This window comes from Chiroxiphia lanceolata, chromosome 1, assembly GCF_009829145.1.
Source record: "Chiroxiphia lanceolata isolate bChiLan1 chromosome 1, bChiLan1.pri, whole genome shotgun sequence".
Taxonomy (NCBI): domain Eukaryota; kingdom Metazoa; phylum Chordata; class Aves; order Passeriformes; family Pipridae; genus Chiroxiphia; species Chiroxiphia lanceolata.
In genome coordinates this window covers 102,753,516-102,781,141 of record NC_045637.1, presented here as the reverse complement: position 1 = coordinate 102,781,141, position 27,626 = coordinate 102,753,516, and the positions used below count along the sequence as shown (strand labels likewise).

The window sequence follows — 27,626 nt, the reverse complement described above, 5'->3', positions numbered from 1 at the left end:
CACCATAAAGTCCTACCACATAGCCATAAGGGCAAAAGCTGCCTCGGTGTAAATAAAAATCAAACTGGTTGAGTTAAAAAGGGAAGTGTGTAAGAACAATATAGTTGCTTTCCATCAGACTTTACAGATGTTTGAATTTAAGCCTCATTTTAAAGTGGAGATATTGAGTGGGGATATTGAGCATGCTTTCAGTATGGATGGAAACAAGCTTGTCTAAGAACTCAGCTAGCTAACCAGGAGAAAAAAAGCCCAGATATTTAATGGAAGTGAAAAATACTTCTCAGGAGACTCAAGGATTAAAAATTAACAAAAGGTTCACAATTCTATAAAAGAAGTATTCTTATGTGCATCTGTTGATATCTAACATACTGGCCTACATCCATTTCCCCACCTGTATGAAAGCCTGAGAACAAAAGAGGTCCAAGTAATAATTATAGGAAAAAAATATTTAGAAAAGTGTGTAATATTATATAACTTTATTCCATCATCAAAACTATGTTAAGGGAACATGATTATCCCATCAAGCTCCAAGAAACCAGAAAATGCAAACCTAAAAGATAACTGTGAAGCATAAAGTCTGCTTCTTGACAAATATAAATTGCAATGCTCCTTTCTTTTTTATCTGTCTGCAATCATAACCTTTTCCCAATATAACATTATTAATGTATTTGTGGATCACCTGGATTTTGTGTGAAGTTAAGTACAGGTAATTCAAGATATACTCAACAAACAGACAAAACAAAGGATGACATGATCATCATAGGGCTTGCATGCATGACATGTACATACACACAACAAGAACATTCATGCACACTGCACTCAAACGGCAGATTCCTGTAGGCACCAATGTGTGTTGGGATGTTGAAAAACCTTCTGGCTTTCAGTCACCACCTGCTCTTCTCTATCACCTACTTATGGTTATTTCTACTGAAACAACCCACGAGTTATGCCACAAACATTCAAAATGACCTACAAATCCCCCAGTTGTAAATGTGTGCAAGTTCACCTCCCGGTGATTTCCTCAGTCAAGTCTGCTGATTTTATACAAGTTATCTGAGGGTATGAGTTATTTCAGAGAGGGAGAGATTTTAAGCACTGCTTACTTTTATAAAGGGTCATGCATTGTAAAACTACAATAATGTTCTCTCTTCAAATCTTTATCCCACCCCCCTTCTTCCCAGGAGTAAGGAAAGCAGAGCAGAAAACAAAAGGAAGATATTTCAAGAAAAGTAAGTTATTTTTCTCCATTACTCTGCCTGCTGGAAAATCCTTGGTTACTGAAAATCCAATAAGGAATAAAGCTGATAGCATCTATCAGCTGCAGTAGATATGAAACTTCACTGCAGGACTACACATAGGCAGGTTCAGTGCAGGCTGCAGACCTGGCTTTGACAAGTTTTATGATCTCTTTCTTTCCCTCTGCATGTCTGACTGTTTGTCTGGCTGCTGTTCTGAGGTAAAGAAATCCTCCAGGCATGCTGGTGAATGGCAGTTGCTGAAATTTGCTGAAAATTGCTGAATGAGAGACTGGGCACACAATTGCTCATCTCAGTTTAAGTTCCTCCCTCAGCTTGTATTCAGATATAAGTGATACAGATGCATGGACACAAGAAGACTGGTACCTAGCTCCCAGCTTTCCTCCCACTGTGTCAACTTTCCAGCCGACCACAGGAAACACAGTATCCTTTAGCTTAGGAATATGTGATTCCACATCTCTTTCATTTGTGGGTGGTTCAGAGACTTTATAATTTGTGCACCTACCCAAGAATTTATCAGTATTTTCAACCATGCCTCAAAGCTTTGTAAAATGATATCTTGCTTTTGCACAGCAAATACACCACTTATATTTTCAGCTTATTTCTCATCTGTGTGTCCTAAACATTTCCCTCACATCTGAAAACCTGCAGGCTACAGCTCTCATTGCAACACAGAACATAGGCAGCTTGGTCAGTTCATCAGGAGTTCCCAGAGAGAGATGCCAGATAAATCTCTGTGCTCTTATCTGAAAGAAAACAAAACAAACAAACCATCCAACAAAAAATCACAACCAAAACAACCACCAAATCCAATTTTACTCAATTTTGCATTATACTCCAAAGCAGCTGTCCAAGATGACATGCCTTACAGCAAATTAAGCCACTTAAAATGGCCAAGAAAAGAAACACAATGTAAATAACTTGTATCTAGCCTATATTTGTGCAGTAGTTCACCCAGGCTTTGAGAGAAAGACTAATAGACAGGGATATCTCTATTACTTCAGTGGATCTGGTTTTCAGATTACCATAATCCACACCAGTAGATTAAAAATCCATAGCCACACCTTTGTTAACATCTCTCCCTGCAGAGTAACTCTCCTCTTGCCTTTTCATTCAGTAGTGTGTCTGAGACCCAGTAGCAGACATTGTTAAACAAAAGACCATCTTCAAGAAACAACTTGAGCCTCTGGCATCCTAACATTGTTTTAAAACATCAGATATTTTAAAAACACACCCATGAGCCACTAATTCTGCTGTATTTACCACGTTTCCCTGATGTCCTATTTTTGTGTCATCACAGAGGTATCACAAGAATTTTACAAAACAAGTTCCTTTGCTGCCCCAGCTCCACCCTACTTATTTTGCCTTGTTCTTTGTAAGCTCTTGAAGGGCCATTTGGGATTTTATTCATTGCTTCGAATAAGCAGTGAGTTCATGTTTTTCCCTGTACACCTTTTAAAATTTATTCAACAGCTTAAGAAGGCTTATCCACACTAACAGTTGTCTCTCAGCTAATATTTGCATTCTTTCTTCAACGGGAGTAATTTCTTCTTTGTTCTAAACTAATCAGCATGGCTTAGTATGCCGATTTTCCTGAATGGACACGTCAGTCAGAAACCTGGCCACTGCACTTTTCAGCATGACTAATACTTGCTATTAAGTCCTCTGCTTTGTCTCATCAGCTAATAGGAATTAATAGCAGATTATGGTCTATGACAACAACTTTCATTTGAGAATTTCTAACCCTTTCAGAAAACATTAATTCTTAGCACATACTTGAGAGGTAATACATTTGCACCCACATTTGAGATGACACATAAAGATGACCAACAGTAGTGCTATATAACAAAACTGAACAAGACATAAAAATAAAGGCTCAACTATCTTGAAATTGCAGGTACTAAAGATGGATCATCATTAAGAAATTAGAATCTGAACAATAAGAATTCACGCATTAACTAGTCTTGAAAAAGTCTCAGTATTATTTTAATGACCACCAGAACACAGGCTTCTTTTCTTGATGAAAGCACAATGTCATCCCAGAAACATGACTGTAAATTACTTCCTGGGTCATGGGGGCCAATACGCACAGCAATTGGTACATCTCATCCCAAGTGATTTAGATTTCTTACCTAATTAACATAATTCCTACTTCAAAAGTCTTCTACCTCAGAAGGTAGAAGTAAAACCTTTGATACTGTCTCCCATGGCATTATCCTCGAGAAGCTGGAAGCCCGTGGCTTGGACAAGTACACTTGTTGCTGGATTAAAGACTGGTTGGATGCCTGGGCCTAGAGAGCGGTGGTGAATGGTGCTACATTCAGTTGGTTTCTGATCACTAGTGGGGTTTCCTAAGGCTCAGTATTGGGGCACATGCTGTTTAATATCTTTACTGATTATCCCCTGACAAGGGGACCAAGTGCACCCTCAGTCAGGTTTCAGATGGGTGAGAATATTGATCTGCTGGAGGGTAGGAAGGCTCTGCACAGGGATCTGGACAGGCTGGCTTGATGGTCTGAGGCCAGCGGTATGAGGTCTAACACAGCCAAGGTCTGGGTCATACACTTTGTCCACAACACCCCCATGCAGTGCTACAGGCTGGGGGAAGAGCGGCTGCCTGGTGGAAAAGGACCTGGGGGTGCTGGTCCACAGCCGATTGAACATGAGCCAGCAGTGTGCCCAGGGGTCCAAGAAGGCCAATAGCATCCTGGTCTGTATCAGAAATAGAGTAGGCAGTAGGACTAGGGAAGGAATTTGTCCCCCAGTACTCAGCAGTGGTGAGGCTGCATCCTGAGTACTGTGGGCAGCTCTGGGCCCCTCACTTCAAGAAAGACACTGAGGTGCTGAAGCATGTCCAGAGAAGGGCAGTGAAGCTGGTGAAGGATCTAAAGGGTAAGTCCTATGAGGAGCAGCTGAGGGAGCTGGGGTTGTTCAACCTGGAGGAGACTCAGGGGTGACCTTATTGCTCTTTACAACTACCTGAAAGGAGGGCGTAGCAAGGTAGGGCATAGCCTCAAGCTGTGGCAGGGAAGGTTCAAGTTGGACATCAAAAAGAACTTCTCCAAGGAAAGAGATGTCAAGCTATTAGAATGGCTGCCCAGGGAGGTGATGGAGTCAGGCATCCCCAAAGGGGATGGTGCCATGGTCTAGCTGAAGGTGGTGATTGGTCAAAGGTTGGACTCAATGATCTTGGAGGTCTTTTTCAACCTAAGCAATTCTATGATTCTGTTCTGTGATTCTATATCTCAGTTGCAATTCTACACAAAACCACGAGTTTGTTGTCCACACTCAAAATTTCCTCTCCCTATATTGTTATATAAACACCCAAAGAACTTCAATTCATGAGTACCAGAGGTTATCAGAGATCCTAAAAATGTTTGATTATGCCTTCAACAAGAATTTGATTTTATATTAAAAATTGTGCAAGAAAAGATGCAGATCAGAATCACGTGTCACCTGATACATGTGCTTTTAAAACACCTTAGAAGAAATTCAGTAAAAAGAAACATGGTAAAGCTATAAACAATGCTAACTGATACACAGATGGGAGATCAAGAGCTTCTTATCTCCATCTTCGTTAATCCTGGAACATGGGAGAAGACAACAAAATTGAACAAAGGTAAATGCAAAATGGAGGAAAGCAAAAAATTTTTTTCTTGCAAGGCCTAATTAAAGAGGGAAATTTGACCCTGTGGGGATAGAGAAAACATACAATTGACAAACTCAAAATTATTTGCCTGCTGCAACGACTTGCAGTCATCAAGCATCCCACTTAAAACATGGACACAAGTTTTTCCAACAGCTGCCCCTTTACACACATCCAGTGAACAGTGAGAAAGGACAGCTAGTGAAAACATTAGGGCCTGTCACAATGTGGATAAACAGTCAAGGAAAGAAAACGGAGCACAGAAAACCAAACCAAATCCTTTCCTCCTCATGTCCCGTCAGGCAGTGCTGCAGACATACCAAATCTGACCTGGAGGATTTCATGCCCATGCACTGCAGGATTCTTATAGTTTCCAAGGTCTTCGGTATTGGACTAGCTGCATTCTGGAGAGGACTCACCCTGGCAGCATTCCTGCTCCTTTTTTTCCTGATTAAGAAGTGTACTTTTTTAAAATTAAGATTGTGCCAAGTATAAACAGTACTTTCACTAAAGAATAGTCAAACACACACACAAAAATGGGTAGAACACAACGTTCTCTTTTTTAATCCATTAGCAGGCCTTTAGTGCACCCACTGAGACTTAAATCAATGTGTACAAAATTGGCAATAACAAATCAAACTGACAAATGCTGGGGGAGAGGACAGAAATAATCTATTTTGTGAAGCAACAACAAAGCAAATCTTTTTGCAACTTCTGAACTGATACATGCAGGAAGGCTGAGTCATATAGCCTAAGCTACCTCTAGTAATTTATCTGGTGTTCACCCACAATCAGATTCATACCCTATCACAGTGGGTAACTCCTAGAAGGAAGGAAGCGGGAGGTGCTTCATTCAGCAGTCTATCACATTCACCTCTGAAGCGTACTCCACAGGTCTAATTCCTTCCTTCCTTCCCCCTTCAACAAAACAAAATATCTGCCTGCAGACCCTCTGTGTAATGTCAGGAACTGCACTGTTTTTCATTCACCTGACCAGATGCAGGAGGGAGTATCTAAGAATGTAAAAGGCCAAAGCAAGAATGATTATACTAGTGCTATGTGCTGAACAGTTGCTGATCTCTCCATAATTTACTAAACCACAGAAGGGAGTAATATGATGTGCAGATATTACTGTGGCTATATTATGTGACTGTAAAAAGAGACATTCAGAAAGCAAAAGTAGCTGGGAAATACCAGACACTATTGAACCCATTAACGCATAAATGGCTTGTGTAATGGTCATCTTGATGTTGCTGAGATAAAAACCACTCCAGTTCGCATCTGTTATACTTTTTATTTCTTCAATTCTGTGCTGCACTGCAAGTCTGCTTATTAAACCACTCCAAATCTACATTTAAGAGTTCATACAGCATCAGATGCCCAGTAAGGTTAAATTTGACCCAAGTGTTTTCTTTGAAACAATATGTGCAAAGAAACTAGGGCAACAGGGAGAAGCCCAAAATTGATGCAACTGACCTGCAAAGTGGCGATTAGACTGTAGCCAGTGATACCTAGGGATGGCTCAGCAGCTCCACGATTAGTGCTGCCTAATTAGAGTCCATGAGAGGGCAAGACATTGACAACATTTTAACAGAAACTGCAAATGGTAGCATTAACCCTGGCTTTTGTTCTGTTCCACTCAGCTTTAAATCTGCAGAACTGCACATTTAGACTACCAGAATAGGAAAAAACCTGATGGATGAGCACTTACAGAATTATTTTACTTCATAATTTAAAAGATGCCAACTTTTTTTAAATGTTACCTCTTTCCTGTTTAAATCCATTGCAGCTATGCCTACAGCAATGCACCATGTGTGAAGCTACTAGAAATTTAAGCATGTCTGCACTGGTAAAAGAGGACTAAAGATGACAGTATCAGGACCTCCACAACTTCCAGGTCAGATCACTCACATTCCACTCTTCAGTGCACTGAACAGGACACCTGCCCCAGCCACACTGCCTGTATAGGCACACAGCCTTCAAGTGCCTGGTACTCTGCCAGGGATACATTTGATATATAGGTTCTTGCATACTCTCATATACTACCTGGATTCGTCACAGGATGCAAAAAAGCAGTGGCTGCCAATGCCTCAGCAATATGTGCAGAGTTGCTGCCTGACACAGTGTTGATTGTTTCAGAGTGGCAGGGCCAGTGTGCTGAACATCCTCCTCAGTGACAAGGACTGCATTCCAGGGAAGTGCTGTGCTGGTCTGCGCTGACCCCTTTCCCTGCACTGCATTTGCACCACACAAGCTGTTCTTTTCCCTTCTCCCCTAGATGTGCAGTCCTCGAAGATGTGTGTGAAATATGCCAGAGGACTTATGCAGAAAAAACACCGAAGAGTATTTTGGGCGCATTTCTTGCATCAAGTCTTTTCCAATCCACTCTGATTTTTGATGCCAAGCCTAATTTTAGGTACTTGCACTTGAAATTCCATTATGATGATCAAATACACTACACTTCCGTCTTTCGTACGGACAGATCAGGAAATTATGAAGACTGTAAAATTAAGTAACATTTAAAATGTTAACAGCTGTGTGCTGGAAAGCAGAGACATTCCTCACGGGTTGGAACAATAAAAATGCATATACCTATATGTTGGGAGTTATAGGCTGCTGCTCAGGAAATCAATGCTGGTGTTCACAAAGAAAATTGATTGTACCTCCCCTGCTCAATTTGTGCTTGTTGGATAATAAATTATAAACACCCACCTCTCGTAAAGAGTCTAAATCTATGAATGGGTGGCGATAGGAGTTTCAACCACGCTAAGCTGAAAAGTCAATATCAAGATAGGGAAAAAAGCCACCAGGAGCGTGGACCTGGATAATTTCTTACTTTAGCTATTGACATATCTGGAATCTGTCATAATGAAAATGCAAGTGACCCTACTTGCCAAGTCTATTCTGTTTTGAAAGATTCTGTCAACTTGAAAGAAAATAATCAAACATTTCCAGTAAAGTCAGCGGAGTTTCAGCACATGCTCTGCACCTTTACTGAATCAGGACTGTAAATGCAAAGATTATTGGACTGCACTCAGAACAGTGTTTCATTGCAAACGAGTTTTCTTTGTATTTAAAGAAAATCTCAACCATCCCAATTAAATATGTGAGTAGAGGAAATAAAAGGAAGGAAAAGTTTATTATTTATAACACAGTGACTATAGTTATGCTGCAGTCAGAGGACCAATTATACCCTGGTTATGCTTTCCAACTCCACTAATTCATATAAATGGAGTGCTTGCTACATGACAGGGTAATTGCAGTGTAAATACAATAGTCTTTATATAACTGGATACTGAAAAAGTGTCAGTGTTACTGAGGTGGCAATAAGAATTAATTTGGACGTGTCATTAACCTTCAAATTCTTTGAATCAGTGATAATTAGGATATAGAAAAGCATAACCAGAAATGTAATTACACTGAACTAAGGGCTCAACTGCGCAAGTATTAAGAGGTTGCTCATGGGAGTAAGTATGCTTGAACATAAACTGAGGATCACCAAATCAAGCTGTAAAACACTACCATGGTTTTATAATGATGCAATATGGAAGTGAAAAACTTAATTAAGGACATTTTTCAGCTGTAAGAAATGCGCTGAGGGTTGTTGTGCACACCAAAAATAATTCCCTTGTATTTTGTACTGGGGGATCAAATTCTGCCAGGAAACCCGCCTTTCCCTCCTAGTGCATGTTAGCTGTAGCTCCTGTAGTGGCTAGTGGATCCATTCTCTAGAACATTTCAAAACAAGTGTACAATGAATGCAGACAGGACTTTGTAACATGAAAGTGCTAAAGTTTCCTATGCACATAAAATCTTTGCCAATTCCCTGCTAAGAGGTACTACTAAACTTCTTTGTTCTAACTCTGATCAGCCTACTGTGAGCTATGACACCTTCTTAACTCCGGATATCATAATTTTCTTTTGTACACAATGACCAAATTGCTCCTTGAATGCTTAAAGAAAACAAATGACATACATAACTTTCTGTTAAAATGGTGAAGCAACTCCTCAGTCAGTGTAAAAGTTTCTTTAAATTCAAAGACTCATGTGCTCATGTTATACCACTTCATGATGTTAGCCTACACCAGTGGCAACATGAGCACACAAGGCAGGCATGTAGTGGACAGCACTGCTGCTATTGTGAAAGAAATCCCACACCAGGAGAAAACAAAAAATGGGCAGATATTTCCAAAGGATGAGAAGCCTACACAGGTCACTTTCCATCCACAGTTTATGGATCAGCTACTATCATCATTCATCTCAAATGCGTAATCAGTGGAATCCACTCTCTTTCAGCAATTGTTTTTTAGGATACATATTTTGTTAGGTGCCCTTTAACTCTGTACTCTGGTAGAGAGCACTTCGTATTTGACTGCTGGAATCTACACTTCCTTCCAGGTGAGTGAGTATTTCCAGTCATTTCCCCTGCTCATTTTGGCTTGATTTTTTTCATTCCTAAATGACGTAATCTCCTTTGCAGGTAATAGGGGGAGACATATACAGGGATGGATAGAATATAGGTGGTACCAAACAGTGCTGTTCCTTGCCTTGTATTTGAAGGCAGCTGCAGCTGAGGGAGCCCTGGCTACCTCTCATCTCAAGATAAGGAAAGGGGATTCTCTAGCTCACTCATGACAAATACTCAGTCACCTAAACATACCCATATCTTCCAGAGAAGTGCTGCTTCCCTCCCTGGAAATGCTGAGCCTTCCAAGGTACACCACTTACACTTGTTAAAGATGTACCTGGTTTGCATTCTTTGCTGTGATTAATTGCAGTAGCCTGATGTTGTGTTTTCCATAAACTCTTTTTTTAACCTCAGTTGCTGAACAGTGCAGAAGCCTCTAGAATCTTCTGCTCCCTCTTTATTCGCTATTTCTTGAAGTACAATTATTCCTACGCTCTCAAAATCAGACGGTTACAATGTATTCTGTAGCAATGTCCCAGAAACAAGGACAGTTTTAAAACTCACCTATCACAGAATCAGTCATGAAGTGAAAAAGAAGACACAGATGAGATTTTTTAAATCCAGCCTTCAAAATAGGAGAGATGTACGCTCTCATAAAATCCCATCTTGCAGCACATACATCGAAATGAGGCAGAATGCTTCACTATCAATGCTTCACTCCTTGGCAGCCCACGCTCTGACGTGACAGCACATAATGCAAATATTTATAGCAGGAAGTCCTCAGGAATGATCAGTCACCACCAAATGGCAGCAGCTTATCAAGCACTAACTCCTGACATGGGAAACCCAGCTGAGGCAGCACTTCCACAAAAACACAATACAGAGAAGGTCTCTTTCAATAATTAGCTCCAATTTACATAGCTTTCCCCATGATGCTAAGTGTATTTGATGAGTGCCACCATGATCTATGAGACAGGAACTATGGCATAAAAGCTCCAGAGGTTCAATCAGCTGAGGTTCTTTGCATCAAATACACAGTGCGTGAATGCTCCCAATTTAGTGAAGACATTTGTCCTGAGGCTAAAGCATTGATCCTCCACTTACTGTCTTTTAATTGTGATGTATCCAATTTATCTTTTTAGGCTATGAACTCTTAGGGGAAAAGGTTCTTCTTCTTCACTCTGCATGCTGTTCTCATGCCAGCTTTATTTTACTGCAAGTAAACCACGTTCAGGTTAAATCATTTTCATATTAGCTGGATAACACTTTTCTATTTCTAGAATTAATTGCTGTAACATGTATTTTTTCCTACAACAATGTCTGATGTAAGGATGAATCAGTGGTGACAACATTATGAATAAATGAAGAGTAACAAATAGAGGAGCATTCCAGATGTTGTAAAAATGTCCTTTTCTACTCAGAAAACTGTTTGTTCATCCATGCCATGGTAATTTTTATGCTTTAGTAGTATAAACTCCTGCACACAAGCACTGCTTTCTACTTGTCCAGAAAAAAGGAAGCCATCCAGGATGTTTCTTTTCTTTTTTTTTTTCCCTCCAGAATTGCAGGTGCTCTGTTTTACTGCCATTACCCCCAGGCCCATCTGCTGCTCCAAATTCACATTTACACTCCTGCCATGTATGAATTGGCCAAAGTGCACAGCCCTTCGTTCCCAGATATTCAAGCCTGATGATTCACAGGCGATAAAATGTGACAGGACTTTTCACCAACAAATGAACTGCAGGGCATCCTAATCAGCAGGCAAGGCAGCTCTAATGACTGGGTTACAGCGTAAGGAAATAAACTCAAATGGAGCAGAACATTCATAAGACAAGAAACGCTAGATGCTACTCAGCCTAAAGCACCACTGGTGCTATACAAAGACATCCAACTAACACAGCAACTTTTTTTTCCCCTTTGGAAGCAGGATTCCTTTCAACTGCCAGTTAAAGACGGTCTCAGCAGCGCGTGAACAAGAATGGCAACTGCTTACAGCCCCCAGCATGATTACTTCAGGCTTCTTTTCCCTTTCCAATTGCAGCAAACTGCAGTCAGACAGACAATGGAGGATTTTGTTGTTGTGGTGGTTTTAATTTGCAGAGTTAGGATGCTGCTGGTTTTCAGGTCTGGTTGACAGGCAGGACAGGACACACACCAAGCCGCCCACATGCCAGCTGCTGTCCCTGCCGCAGGAGGTGCCACACGCTCAGAGGCTCACACAGAACCCACTTGGGTGGCTCTGGCATCAGCTGCAGATGAATTTGTGCTAACAGTGAAAAACACTGTCCCCAGAAGGGCATCTGTCCCCAAATGTTGCTTCTCAAAGGACACCTGCTCTGGATCTTTTTCCTAAGCTGTGCCAAATGAAAAGGTTTGCTTGTGTCAAATACACAGAGCCTCGTTCCCTCTGTTCCCCTGCTGACAGCCTAAGCTCAAAGTGAATTTGTGATGCTGTCACTACAATGGCAAAACTCTCTTTGGTTCAAGGCAATCATCTTTTCAAAAAACTTGAGCCTCTACATCCACAGCAGGATCCCTAATGAGATTTTCTCCCAGCAAAATTATTTTTTCTAACACACTTGGGTCCCTCAGTCACTGCTAAAACTCCTACTGACTGCAATACAGGGTAAATTTCTAAGCACAGACCACAGGATCCCTTCTTCCAGCAGACAGGATGTGCAGAAACCTGTCCCAGGATCTGAAGACAATTTCCTCTGAGCAGCAGAGCCCCTTTCTCCATCCAGCCCACAGCAGCTGGAAGACCATGGCTTTTGCTGGTACTGTAAATGACATGCCTGGGAGACTGAGGCATTGCTCTGAATCACTGGAGCAATGAAAACAGCTGAGGAATTTGATGCATCCTATTCCATCAAGAAGGGCCCTGTGTGCCAAGTCTCACTAGGATAAGAAGTGTCAGGGACCTCTGATGAGCTGTGGGTATGGCACTAGACTATCACGGCCCTTAACTGATCATACAGAAGAACAGGGGAAAATAAAACAAAATACTTCTTCCCTGCTCGGTTGTGCTCAGATTATGATGCAAGACACAGGAAAAAAAAAAAAGAGATGGGGCTGCCCCCCTCAGTATACTTCACTGTGGAGGCACTGAAGAGAGATGGGAAGGGACCCAGCAACATGGATAAGAAAAGCTATAGATAGAAAAACTCTCTGACTGAAGATGGATGAGCATAGCAAAATACAAACTAGAGTATCTCCTGGTTCTTTTGGGCAAGAATTTTCTGATCATTGCTCCAAGTCAGTATGTAGAAAAAATATGCTTTAAAATGGATATAGAAGTTCATTTTGGGATTTCTTGAACACTTTCTCCCTCTCTCCTTCCACCAAAACCAAAAGTCCATTACTGAAATTAGTGAAATCACAGCCAAAAGGTGAGTACAGTTCTAAAGGTAATGTCTGCACTTTTCACAGTGTTACCCAAGCCTCAGCAGCAAGAACCAAGAAAAGGTTAGGCCTGGGTGTATCCCTTGTTATCCCCTTCCCCATCTGTGCAGTAACACCACTTGCCAATGGTACAGGGTGCTGTTAAACATTCAAATACTTTAGTAAGGGTTGGGCATGTACTGCAGAGAGCCAGATGGAGAAAGCCATCTGATGGTGTCAGCTGGGACTGGAGTTTGGAGGATCACACTTAGCTGAAAGCCTTCACACAGGCAGGAATCAGCCAAATATTTTTCTCTAAACTCTAAAGGAGTTTTCAAATCTATAACACTTTCCCCCACCTCTTTGCACTCATACAGAAGGGTCCATCCAGGTTCATACTGCATGACCTTTGTTGCCATTCCTTTCTTTTGTTGTCTTCATGTTTGCCTTACAATGCACAAAATAAGTCATGCAGCAAAACAACAGAGAAAAAGATGCTGCACCTACAACACTGCTGGCCTCTCTGGTCTGTAAAAAACCACACCAGCTATTTTGCAACCCAGAAAGGCAGGGAAAATTAGAAGAAGATAGAAAAAGAATGCTATTTCCAAGGACACTGGTTTGGCCCTCAAACAGAAAACTGTTCTCTGATACCACTTTTAATTGTATTTTATTTTTCAGTCATACACAGTATACTCAACTAAGGGTCATAATAGGTGGTTTTCATCTGATTTCTATGGAAGACCATGAGTACTGCATGAAGAGAATTTTTTTTAAACACAAGTCTTGCTCAGCTGCAAGAGAATGGTTGCTTTATTTCCCTAGACATACGTATGTAAAGGCCTCAACTGAAGAACTTGGAGAGATTACATATTTGCATATTACAAAGGCACAGGTCCTCAGACATTCTTCTACTAACTCCATACATACTGCTGATACTTAATAACGAAAGAGTGACCCTTCCATACTAGACTTGAAAAATTTGCTTAAATCGTTCCCACTCAGGTCTAAGACATGGATGTGAATAAAGCAAAAAAAATCATTCTAATCTCTAACCTACTGGTATTTATTGTGTTGGTTGGCTGGCTTACCTTTCAGAGAAGACTGGGACTAAATCAGTGGCATAGACTGTCTCCCCAAATTAATAACTACTGGGAAATTAACAGCAAGTCCTGAGTCAACGATACATGACTCAATACAGGCTAAAAAGAACTTTTTCAGCATCCCACACAATGAAGATATCCAAGGCCAGATTATAATGTTCCTCTGAAGACAGCTGAAGGAAACTCTCCAGGCTCTAAAACTGATGAATGGCTTCACCATGAGCACACCAGACAGGCACAACAAGACATGAGTGCCTTTTATTCCTAAAGGACATGCCAGCAGCCCCTACCCAGCATCCAGTTTGCAGCTATTGTGTGCATCCAAAGAAGGCAAAGAGAAACCACCAAAGTCTTTTCATGGCTCAATGGTGAAGAAACTAATCCTTCCCAGCCCTGGTGGAACCAGATGCTGCCAACACACAGCATGGGAGACTTTTCAGTTCTAGAAATATTAAGATTAAAAAAATCCTAAAACAAAAAACCAGCCAACCAACCATCCAAAAAACCACCACCAACAGCAAACAAAGCAACAATAACAACAGAAAAAAACCACACCAAAACACAAGTTAAAAATTTAAGCTTCAGTGATGTCCACTGAAATCTAAATACACCCCTAGGCAAGATAGTTCTTTCCTGAAACCATCTTCCAGACTAAACAATATCTGAGGTCATCCTTTTCTTATGCTGGTTGGACTACAATTCCTCAGCTCATGCAGGTCTCTGCCAAGCCTGGCAGGCAGTGAAATGCTGTCAGCAAGGCCAGACAAGCTTTGGAGGTCATCAAGTCTCTCTGCAGGCTTCTAAAAAATGTTTCACTCTCAGATGATGAAATTTTCCAACACCAGGCAAGATATACAGCTTTTTAGATCCATTTGAGCCACAGAGCTTTGCTAAGCTTTAGCAAATCAGAATTTCTCTCAAAGAAGCCTCAATCTGTCAAAAATGATGTCCAGTGTTTTGATAGATCGGGTCCTGGGTGCCCGCTTCTTACCACTGATGGCAGTGTGTCACAGTGCGGCTGCTTCCGGAACTCAGGGACACTGCTCTGAGAATGCTCGTGGCTTGATTTTGAAAAAAGCACCTTAAAACAGGAAAATTTTTCTGGACACTTACCATATTTACCACCCAAGGATCCCAAATCCTCTAGAAGTATCATATATCATGCAAACCTCACAACACCCAGCAGAGAGAAGGTAACTTTACAGAAGAGGATGCAGCTAGGATGTGGGACTTGCCTCAGATCAGAGAGGTTATCTGTGACATATTTAGATCTGAATTCGCATTCTCCTGGTGTACAAACCCACATCTTCATTGAAAGACTACACATTTCTCTGTACCACAGTACACTGCAGAGCAAATCTTATGTTCAATTTTGATAAAAAAGTATACAAAGCAGGCAGGGAAAGCAAGGCAGAGCACAGTGAAAAACAGGGAACATACATGAAAAAAATAAAATGTCAGCATAACTTACAGGAGCTGCATTGTTTTTCACTGTGACACTCGGAGTTGTGGCTCGTAGGGCCCCACTCACACCATGGTAGTACTTGAAGCAGATCTTTGTTTCAGCTAAAAAAAACAAGAAATGGATTATTTAAGATTAGAAGAATTGCCAGGGAGAAGCTGTGTGATCAGTTGCAGCTCACAGGCATAAGACTGGCAAGCAGTTAAGATTTGAAATGGTTCATTCTGGCTGGCTGGCACGACAGGATATCTCCTGCCTCTGATCTTCCTCTTTGCCAGAGTGAAATTTAGAGTTTGGTTCCTGTGATTTAAAATAGTTCAAACCCAAACCTCTTCTGAGCAGCAGTTATGACAGACAGACCTTAGAGCACCTGAGTAGACTCTTTTAGCTACATTAGGAAGAAAAAAATTAGGAACAGATAAACCCTCGCTGTTAGACACACTAAACACTAATGTGCTAAGAAATTGGGAAACTTTTTTAGGACAATGAGATTGCATAGCTGCTCGCTGACAGGTTTCACTGTGCCACTACCTTCTGGCCTTGGTCAGGGCAAGGACATAGATCTCCACAGATTAACTGCTCTGTCAGTTACAACATTAAAGTGTTTTTCAGAAACAGCAGAGGATCACCAGACCCTGACTCAGTGTATTTCCACTGACTTCCAGAGATTTAGATTAGGTGAGGAACACAGGAAAGATCATGATTTTGGGCACTGACATTCAAATAAATAATATTAAGTGAGGGAAACTCATTCCAATAACTGTATCAAGGCATATAAGTGAAAATAGCTTCTTGCTAATCAGTCCCTCACAACCCCCTTTCTTGTGTGCTACAAGAACGAAAGACAGTTTCATCCAGCTTTTCTGTTGGACTGTAACTACAAACAGATGTGAATTGCTAGTATTTGCCATGATCCTGCTCCCCTTCTTGCCTGGAACCGGTGACCGCCTGGTGCACATCATGGCCTGCCTGCTGGCAGCAATTATCCACTGTTACATATGTAACAGGTATGTTCCTCGGATCTAAAAAACACCTGTTTAAATAAAAGCGGCATTCACATTTTCTAGTTTTAACCGGAAAATGCCATGGAAATTTTCATCTGTTCCATAAAATACTTGAAGGTGCTCTTCCTAATCAAGTTTTTCCTTAACACCTGCTTTGCAGTTGCTGCTGAAGCCCAAGGAAAACACCAGCCTTTGCCTGCAGAGCCACAACAACATTCACTGCAACTACAGTGCCTATGTAGGAAAATAATAAAGAAATGCCAGCTATATATTTTAATATAAAAATTGTATTGCAGTTTTAACACCAGTAACAATATAAGCTAAATCACTGCAGCTGTGACAAAAGATCATGCAATATTAAAAGCTGAGACTTTGGCCACAGATTATGGTGCTGTGATCTGCTGTTTGCTAGATTCGAGAAACAGCCACACAGCGCTCCAAGTGGAAGCAAAACTTGGAGATGTGAGAAGTGGTGGAAGCTCTCAAAAGTGCAGGCCTGAGTCATTTACCCTGATGCCTACACATACACAGGGATACAAGACGAAAAAGAAATCCTGATTTTTTTGAAAGACAAAATAATTTTAGAAGTGCAAACCTTCCCGACTTTCATATGTGACTTGAGAGATGAAAAGCAAAGAGTTTAAGTTCCCAAGTAGCTGGAGCACCACTCACTTTCAGGTGGGTTCTTAGTGCTGCTCCCTGAGGAGCCCTGCAGGAACACACAGCCAATTGGTGTCAAGCACAGTGCCAGAGTAGTTCATCTGCTGACGTATTTTTCATCCCCACAGCTTGTTCCTCAGACGACCAGGTGCACATTTCTGCTCACACGGTGAAAATACATACATCTCCCACTATATGCACAGACGTGTACATGTGTTTCATTTACCTCACAGCATTCCATAAGAACTGGAGCAGGCTGCAGAGTCCTTCAGCACCTCCATGAGGGGCTGTGGGGCCCATTCTGGGGTTTAATTCACAACTAGGCCCCAAACAAACTTCTGCAAATTCAAGAGACTTGCTTGAGGTGTCAGTGCAGCTGAGCAAGCAACCCTGTTGTTGCACCTGGGAGCAGCAGTTGTTTCCTTTTAGCAGCAAAAAAAGCTAGATGAGCCCGTGGGACTGAAAAACTGCAAGTCCAGATTGAATTTTCACATTGTAATTTTCTCTACAGGACTTTTAACAGCTCAGCAGCTAACTCATTTACTTGCTGAGAGGACAGCAAAAGCTGAGGGTATCACAATAGCTAAAACATGCAGTTCTCACCAATTATTCAAATCTTAATTTTCCTCTCCCTTGGAGATTTTTAGCTACAGTTTGCATGGAACATTGAGAGCTGAAAGAAAAAGACACTTTTTTTTTTTATTATTAACTTGTGTAGCTAATAAAATATAACTTCAGGTACTAGCCTGCATGACAATGTTCAGACCCCACAGCAAGAAATTTTGTCTTAGGTTGACAAGTAGGAAATCAGTTACCACATACACTGGGAAACTACGGTTTAAAAGAATCCATTTAATTAAACTGAAAGATTAGACAGAGAGAACACAAGGAGAAAATAATATATCCATATGTAGTTAATCTGGATATTAGTACTACTTTCAAGGACAAAGGATTACTAAGATGACTGAATACATATTTGGAAAGAACCCTGTGGGTATTGAAGGTTCCTCTCAGTTTCACACAACTACTATTTGTAATTAAATTTGCAACCAAACTGCCTTCATACAGGTGCCAACTGGCAAGAAAGCAACTCAGAATGAGGCAAGTGTCACACTGAATCCAAAACAGTGGTAGAGGTGGAGCCATTCATCAGGTAGTAGTTGAGGTGGTGATTAATGAACATCAACGGTTTCATTCAGAAAACAGATCTGAGAACAAAAAGTCTTATGGAAGCCTTTGCAGATTGAGAAGTTGCACTAGAGGCATCAGAAGAAGAACGTTTTCTGGGTTCCTCCCTCTCCTTTTTGCTCATATAATTTTCAGACTGAAAATATTAGGAAAATGTCTGTTTTCAATGGAGAAATAAAACTTTAACAAATATAAATCTTGCAAATTTATACACAGTTTCTTTATGTGCAAAAAAGACATAGTTGGGCATTTTTTGGCCAGGAGCCATTCTTTCCAAATAACATTGTTGGTGCAATGTTTTTCACTGCCACAGAGTCCTAACATTTTAATCCATCTGAAGATTCTCTTGCATTCTTGAATCACCTCTGAGACATTTCCAAAACAGATGCAGACATTTGCTGGCTTGGTACCACTGCCTCTGCAGATGAACAGAAAGCACTGGAAGTATAAGTGAGGCAGTGATATAAATTAACCTGAATATTATCCAGCTGGCATTGGTAAATAATATGTCTTTACAAAGATGTTTGCATTCTAGTCCTGTAGATTAGCTTGTTCTGATGCCCTTGCTACATGGCACAGTGCACGGATCAGGAGCAGGTGTTGTCCATTTAATCCCCAGTTATAAAGAAATGTGTGCCATTGTTATTTTCATCTCTAGTTATGAGTAACAGCTCACTGGATCCCATAATGAAGTTATGATGTTAAGGTCAGGAAGTAATGAGGTTAAATTCTTCTTTCAATTAGCAAAAGTGGCAGTGAGACTGGTAAATCTTCCAAGAGATGAGATGTCTAAAGATGCTCAGAAATACTCATGGCCATTGACAACTACCACTCTACTCAGCAATTTTCATGGATCAAGGACAGAACAGCATTGTAATCCCTTTTACACCAGGCTTGGTATCTCGACTTGTGCTGCTTTCGGCTGGAGTAATTTTCTTCACAGTGGCTACTATGGAGCTGCGTTTTCAATTTTTGCTGAACACAGTGATGACAATACAGAGATGTTATTGTTATTCCTGAGCAGTGCTTACACAGAGCCAAGGCCTTTTCTGCTTTTCATACTGCCACACTGGTGAGAAGATTGGCGGTGCATAGAAAACTGGGAGGAAACACATCTGCCACAAGTGAATCCAACTAACCAAAGGGATATTCCACACCATATGACATCATGCTCAGTATATAAAGTAGGGGTGAGAAGGACAAAAGTGTGGGACATTTGGAGTGATGACATTTGTCTTCCCAAGCAGCCGTTGCATGTGATGGGGTCATGCTCTCCTGGAAATGGTTGAACACCTGCCTGCTCATGGGAAGTGGTGAATGATTTATTGTTTTGCTTTGCTTGTGTGCATAGCTTTTGCTTTCCCTATTAAACTGTCTTTACCTCAACCCATGAATTTTCCAGCTTTTACCCTGCTGATTCTCTCCCCACTCCAACTGGTGGGGGAGTGAGCGAGCAGCTGCATGGGGATTGGTTGCTGTCTGGGGTTAAACTATGACACCATTTTACCATGGCTGTGTTACAGCCTTCCGCCGTATCTGTATAAATAAAAGTCCCCAGCTATATGCTCAGATCCACCACCAAAACTGTCACAGGTGCAGAAAATACAGCTGCCCCAAAGGAAGGGCCCCAAGGCAGGGCAAGTCAGGATAATCAGAATCAAGCAATGTGGTGTGTGTGGGGTGATTCTGTTTCACTCCTTGCACCATGGCCCGCAAGCACCTCTGTGGGCCACATAGGAGGGAGGCTCATGGAGAGGAGCCAGGATGTAGTTCATCCCTGCACACCACAGAGACCACTCCTCATTCAGAGGAAAGCACTGAGAAGTTTAACTTTTACCAGAGAAACTCTGCCATGAAGCTTCCTCCCTCTCATAAGAAAAAAAAAATCATTTCACAAAAATTATTTCTCTATCAGAGCCCTGAGTTATCTCAGTTACAAAATCAGTTTTGCAATTAACTGGAAAATTAATTTACCAACCGAACATTATTCTTCTTGGCAATAGTTTATGCTGCCTCTGCAATCACCCTCTGAAAATACCCTACTACATAGAAGTGAGAGGAGATAAAATCTAGTAAGGTCTGATGATGAATTGCATCTGGAGGTATCGAAAGTTTAAAGTCTCCAAGAGATGTCCTAGTACTCATCATCCAGCCACTCTCCTGTCAGTGTTACTACTCCTGCTGGTTTATTTGATAACCTTTCCCTCTAAAATAATTCCATTCCTACTCATCTTCCTCATTCCTTCAGAGTTGTCAAAACTGCCCTAAATGTCTTCCCAAAAGTTCACTTGCTCTTGTAATCTTATGTTCCTTGCTTTCTAAGGCCAATCTGATGTCAGAGGCTTAGCTGACAGCCATAAAGGTGGATTTATTCTTTTAAATATAAAAAAAGCACTCTGCCAGGATTACAGTTTCCCTTGTTAAGCTAAAAAAAAGCCCCAGAACATACTAATGAGTATTTCAAGGAAAACTAAGTTATATTATTTGGGCGAGGCAGGAAGCATCACTGGTGTTTGACAGGAGCGTGTGATACACCTGGGGCGCTTCCACAAGCTTGTTGTGATTTACTCCCATGATACTTTTTGTTTCAATTAAATAGCTGAGGTGACTAGGCATTAGCTAAGCATTTCTCAGTGCTGAAAAAACCTCTCAGGGAAGTAAGGTCAGTGTTAAAAACTGAGTCATTTGTGATCAATTCAATCTATTACTAAAAGAGCTGTTGTTGCTCTTTTGGGCAAACATTGTGCATAAAAAATGAGAGGTGTCAAAACCAGTAATGAGAAGGTAGCTGTCTCTGGTAAGTAGGTGGGAACCAAGTGAACCAAATCAGACAGCAAAGCAATTAAGTTATGAGTCATAAAGCTTTCCCTAGAGAGGAGCCAGAAGTGGAATAAACAAAGATATGATGCTGTGCTACTATCAAATCGCTGTAGGACTGTCTTGAACTAAAGCAGCCACAGTGATCTCTGGAAGAGGAGATACAACGTGTCAAAGTGAAGACAATGAGTCAATGAAGGGGAGAACTGTTTGAATACAATGCAGAAACTGGGAGAGGCATATGGAAAAAAAAAAAAAAACAGGACAAGGAATAACAATGGAAAGCTAAAACAGAGGGAGATTAAAGTCAGTTTATATGAGGTGTTACAGTATTGGAACTGAGTAAGCAATGTCTTGGAGGGCAGGAGAGGACTGAGATTATAACAGAATCACTGCACAGAGAGAGTGAGACAGGGGAGAGGGCAGAGAGGCTAAGACTGTCTGAACAAGACTAAATGAGAAGAAAGCAGAGAAAAGGAAATAAGACAAGGAAAGGCAGACAGGGAAAGAGTAAGAACGTAAACCTGAAGAAGAAAGAAAAAAAATACCCTCTCAGTGAGACATGGAGTTTCACAGGTAGCTGCTGATACAGCTCATACATTATGCTCCATGCTTCCTAGAGGTCTCACTGAGGGGGCACATTTTTTCTTTCTTCTTCAGGTTTGACTTTGTTACTCTTTCCCTCACAGTATTTGTTTAGCATCACAACCACCTACAGTTTTCCATAAGCACCTCAGTTTTTAGACAACTAACAGTTTAAAAACCAAACAAGGGCTAAACAGATGTGCTTCTTTAATCCCTGTTGCAGAATTTCTTCCAATTTTCTGATTACTTTTTCCTTACCCTGTTCTAAAAAGTGCACAAACACATAACAGACTTCTTTGGAGAAATTGTGAGATTTGATATTTTAAAGTCTCGCCTTTCAGATAGTTATAATACTTCCTGACAAGAAACAAAAAAGTACCCAGAGCAAGATTTAAGGCTGACCAGTACATACAAATAATTTCAGGTACAAACATTTGCATGGAAACTGCAATAGCTCAAAAATAAGTAGTAGAATACTCAGAAAATTTCTAATCAAGATTCAACTTAAGCAAAAAAATGCAAACTTGCCAAGATACAGAAATGCACAGCTACAACCTTAATTCAAATAACCTTAACTCTTCACCAATAACGTATTTTTGTATTTGTAGCTGTAACTGATGTGTGTACAACAGATCAGATGATCCTAGTATTTTTTTTTAATCTTGAGAAGATGTTGCTTCCCAAGGGTTGCACATTGAGGGCTGGAGTTACCTCCTTTATAACAGAAGAGATGATTATTATCATTTATTGTATCATTGATTTTTTGTTCTGTTGTTATTTGTGATCTGCGGATACTCTCCACTATTGACTTTCACTTTTACTTCCTTTGTTTGATAATTTGATTCAGCAGCTATCTGCCTCCAACCACAACAAGAGTAGTACAGTAAATTAGTACACTAATACATAATGTGTAGTAACAAATCTTCATATTCAGTGGTCCAGTCTCTCCTCTGTCCTAATTTCATTTGTTTGAGCCCTCAGTGTTGCAGGCTCCATACTCCATTGATTTTTGATTCTAGCTTTGTATAATCCACATCTATTATTCTGCTGTTCATACGAAGGACAACCATCTGCTCACTCATGACTGCACCATGAAATTTTTCAGGTGTAGGGTCCTGACCATAAGGCAGGCAAAATCACACCATTTTTGCCTTATGAAAATAGAGGTATCTAGGAGTTTCTACTTCAGGACAGGTACAACAAAGTGGCTCTGTAAACTGCTATTCAGGAACAACATACAAATCTAATTTCAATAGGCTGTTGCGTATGTGCTACCCTCATAAAAACTGTCCTATTGGCAAGACTCATTACTAAAGAATTGGTAGCAGCTGGAATGGATATGTGCTTATACATTCAGGCACTTTTATATATTCCTCTTTACAGGCAGTACATCTAGCATTGCTGATCACTAAGGTTGATGAAATTTTTCATTATAAACCTTGCTTTCAGATGCTTATACATTTTCAAAGATACGTATATTTGGAATAACATTTTGCGTGTTGAATGTCTGCGTCATATCTACAGAGATGCACAGCAAGAAAATTTTATCCAGAAATTTGTAGGTGAGGTTAAGGGAAAACCATCGGGTTTTTAGACATGAAAGATTTCTGAAGACCTTTCCTTTTACCCCCCCAACTCAATATACTATACTAAGCATATATCTCCAGGTGTTCCTGTAGAAGTACATTAAAATTCATCTAACTTATAAGCCTCTCCAAAAAATTCAGTTTGATATGCTCTTTTGTGAGATCTTTGGTTTTACCATCTAAATGCCCAGGAAATCCTAGCTATGCTGAGCACGTTCCAGACTGGCAATAGGATAGGCTTTTTCTGCAATACAGATCCAAGCTCTTCCTGGCTGTCCCATGTCTGGAAGCAGGAGGACTGTATCCCTGGGCATCTCCCCACTGTACCAAGTGGCATGGAAGATGAGAATATGAATCCACTGCCAATTTGCCCCCATTGAAGGAAGAGATGGAGGCAGCAGGGGGGATTAGGAGCATTGGGTGGGGAAAGAGTAGTCAGAACAAAATCAGGTAAGATGGTGAAGAAAAAAACCCTGTGATTTGTGGTGGTCGTAAGCTTGAGTAGAGAAGGATTTGGGGAGGGCAGGTAGCAGAGCACTGTTTCAGTCTTGCTACAACAAATGAACACTGCCACCTGCCTTCACAGTATGAACACTATGCATGTATGGGGGTTCTTGTGTTCAGGCTCCCAATTAGGCAACCACAGGGAGATGGCAATGGGATTTAAGGTAGTCTGGCTGCTAAAATTTTCACCAGACAGACAGGGGTTGGAACACATTAAAATCTGAAGCCATCCAGCGGCCTTTGTGATAGTACAGTTTATCAGGGACACGGAACTGTACCATCAAAGTGCCCAGCAAGTCTGGCATTTAGATTGACAAGTAGGGTCAAGGCAGGTGGAATGAGGCAGAGTAGATCAAGTCAAAGCTTCCACAGGTACTCATCACAGGAAAGGTCAGTGGAAGGATGTCAGTATCCAGACAGCAAAGACACTAAATGTCTTTAATAAAAAGGTGTTCTAGCCCTTTTGTAGCTAGGAACAGAACCTGCAGTTTGTGCTGGCATATGTCCTCCAACTATTACCCCACTTCTTAAATTTTACTGTATAACATGAGTAATGGACTTGATATTTGGGTTGCTCAGACAGCTCACATCCTTTACAACAATAACTTCCTCCTAAAATTATCTTCAGATGAGGGGTAGGTGGGAGTTTGGGGATAGGGAAGGACAAGGACTCAACCTTACCGTTGCTGGCACTGAGTCATCTCTCCTCCCATTTTAACCAACAGAACTATTTCTTCCATATTCATAAAGACAGCAGGATTCAGCCCGGGCAAGAATTTTATCTGTTCACTTACAGTCAACCCCAGCTGTGATATCTATCTGCTCTGCCTTTATGGACTGCTGTAAAGAAATGACCGATAGGCACCAATCTGGACGAATAAAAGTTGCGAATGGGTGGGATTGTAACAATTTACCTGTTTTTCATCACGACAAGGAAGAGCTGTTTGAGAGAGACATTTCAGTCACTGCAAACAGCAAATTATAAGGGCTGCACTAAGATTGAGACTTTAATGAAATTCCAGAGCCTACGGGTGGTCTAATGTTTTTATGTAAATCAGCTTAACGATGAGTTTTTCACCATGAGCATTAGCAAGCAAGCAATTTATTTGAGAAAATCTTGCAATCATCAAAGCATTTTTAACTGTGTGATAGTTGTGTCCATAATAACTGAAAAACATGCCTAAAGTTTGCTCTCTGATCCTTAGCACTTGTGTGCAGTGCATGAAAATCAACATTGCAGGCAAAACCAAACGCATGGTTCATCTATTTATGAGGGAGATGACCTAAAATTACTTCTGAAATGCAATGATTACAACCGACTAAGTTTTTAAATAACTCTTTTGTTTTAAAATGGCTCATCATCTTGGTTACAATGGACTCAACATTTCTTTATCAAAATTGAATAGTAGAGAAAAAATCTATGCCTCCACTGCACTGGAAACGAGCCCTTTCTGCCTCACATGCAGAAAGCCATCTGTTTCACTGTATTAGTGGTCCCTTAGCTACAGCAGAGTCACTGGCATATTCAGGAAAATAATTTCAACTGGAGATATAGTGTCTAACGCTATTCTCAATTACACCAATATATATTAAATCACTACATAGACAGACAAAAAATAAATATACAGAAACACTGACACCCCTGAGCTTTATTCTGAGTATCAGCACAGGTATTGTGAAGGCAACTCAGAGATGACAGAGAAAGGTATAAACTCAAAACTATACAATAACACCTATCTCGTATTGGCCTTTTTAGCCACCAACGCGCTTGCAACAAATGTGGGTAGAGCCCTTCCCAAATCTTCATTCGCGAAGCCCAGCCATGACAATAATGCACAGATCCTCAGAAGAAAAGGGACAGGCAGAGCTGGGGATCCCTGACGTCTCTTCACTGTGCTATATAGCCACTGGGTTGTCCCAGATGAATCAAGCTTTTATCAATTGTCCCTATCACAACATATCCTTTAGGCTTCCAGGTATTATGTCTGCCTCAAGTTAACTGTCTCTTAGAGCAGATGTCTTTGAACTATCAGCTCTTTGCTTTTATCAGGGCAATAGTAGTTTAAAGTCTTAATTAAATACATATGACAAGATTATGCCTTCAGGCACAGCTTTGAGCAAGAGATAACACATGAACTTCAGGAGCCAAGTGCCTCAAACACAGCCCTCTCCATCACATGTTTTTATTCTCCTTGATCTCAAAACATGGGTGATCTTTGGATTTACAGAAGCAGAAAAATCAGCTTTATGATCAATATTTAGTATTTAGGAAGGCATAAGCCATAACTTTACCTGGTGCCTCCTTTGTGAAGGGAGAGGAAAGCATGAAAAGGGACACCTTTCAACTCCAAACCTGGCCAGTTAGGGAGGAAATCAGGGAAGATTCATGTTTCCATTTACATTAGTAGCAGTTTAATTAAAGACACCTGCTTCAGCACTTGCTGAGCTGGTCTTTAATCACATGTCTGATAAGCACAACCAAATTTCACATCAGAAACAGAACATTCCCTTGAGTCAGTATTTCACTTTTTCCCCAAGAAAGTGATCTTTGAAAACATTAGTGCGGAAACAAACCATCGTGGTGCTTACCATTTCCCCAGCTCCTCATACATGTTACATCCTTTCTCTTGTTAGTCTGCCAACTCTGCCAGTCAGAAGCCCTATCTATTCACATTTTCTAATATCTAACATCATCTCAGTCACTATAAGAATGCTTTACAATTGCTTTAGAGCAAAATTCAGCTGCCAGACCATGCAATATTAAAACTCAGTGTTCACTCTGATTGGGAGCTATTTTAGTCAGTCAAGCATGTGCCACGCACATGCCACTCCACAAGAATGGAGTCTAGCAACTGAGTCCTTGAGCAACAAGATGTCAGTGTTACCCAGAAAAAATCCTTTGCACTTGTAAAAGAGAAGCCAAGAGCTTAGCACTATTATTCACAATACCATAAAAGGACTGCTTTTCTATTTTAGTACCCTTATCGTACTTCAGTATGCACACACTCCCTGTCTCTACTCATATTTAAATATATTTTTAGCCTAGTATTTCCATGACAACAAAGCAAAAAATGGTTAATTTAATAAGATGGTGGAGTGAACATTCAAAATGCTTGTAGAAGCAGCTTCCTAGTGCTCCAATGGTTTCAGTTACCCACTACACTAAGCATGTTATTGTTTGTTGCTGCTACTTCTAATCATCAAATAAAAAAAAATAATTTTGAGTGATTAAGAGAATTATGAATCATACAAAATCATAAACCAAAGACTGTTCATTGCTGTCATAGTACAAACACCCTAATACAAGTAAAAGAAGTCAGCAAAATGCTAATTTTGATTGAAGTAAGAGCTCACAGAGAAGAACAAGAAGAGATGTGGTCATACTCTCTTAGACAAGGGGTAGTAGTTTATATGTACCAAGAATGATGTGATGGCGAGTATGACAATTCATATTCTTTGCTTTCTGGACTCTACCTCAGAGTAGAGCTACTTGCAGACAATTTTGGGAGAATAATTTTCAAAATCTGGGAAGACCAAAATGAAGGCCAGTATTTGAGGCTGTGGCATTAAAGGCAAGGAAAATATACAAGGGAGCGACCCAAGGAAAGGCATGCACCTCTTCCTTCATCTGAGGATTATTTCGTCTAATTTGCATGTCACCTAACAGGTCTACACACTATGAGGAGGAAATGAGGACAGTTGCACCTGTGTTTTGGCTCTGTAACTCTACTGAAGACAAAAGACAGTCACAGCACAGTAACAGTGCAGTGGAGCTTGAGATCTTTGGCACACCAGTTCCTGGCTTCACATTATCATCTTGAAAACATTTTATTCTTTACCACATTATTTTTTCCCTTCTTTATAGAAAGGAAATGATCAGCAGAGAAAAATATGTAATTCTAGCATTAAATACCTGTTACATTATTAAATACAAGGGTGAGATGAACAGTCTTGCACTGTAATTACCCAACAATCAAAATTCCTCAAAGTTCAGTTGTTCTAAAAAACAGTGTTCTTGGAGGTTTT

The 27,626-nt window shown here is 40.6% G+C and overlaps 1 protein-coding gene across 1 annotated transcript in view; it reads right to left on the bottom strand.

The window, feature by feature from the left end:
* HECW1 (HECT, C2 and WW domain containing E3 ubiquitin protein ligase 1) overlaps positions 1-27,626 on the bottom strand; it is a 258,402-nt gene that overhangs the window by 113,028 nt on the left and 117,748 nt on the right. The window contains 1 exon segment of the mRNA XM_032700164.1: positions 15,266-15,360. Within this exon segment, the coding sequence (XP_032556055.1) occupies positions 15,266-15,360 (95 nt within the window).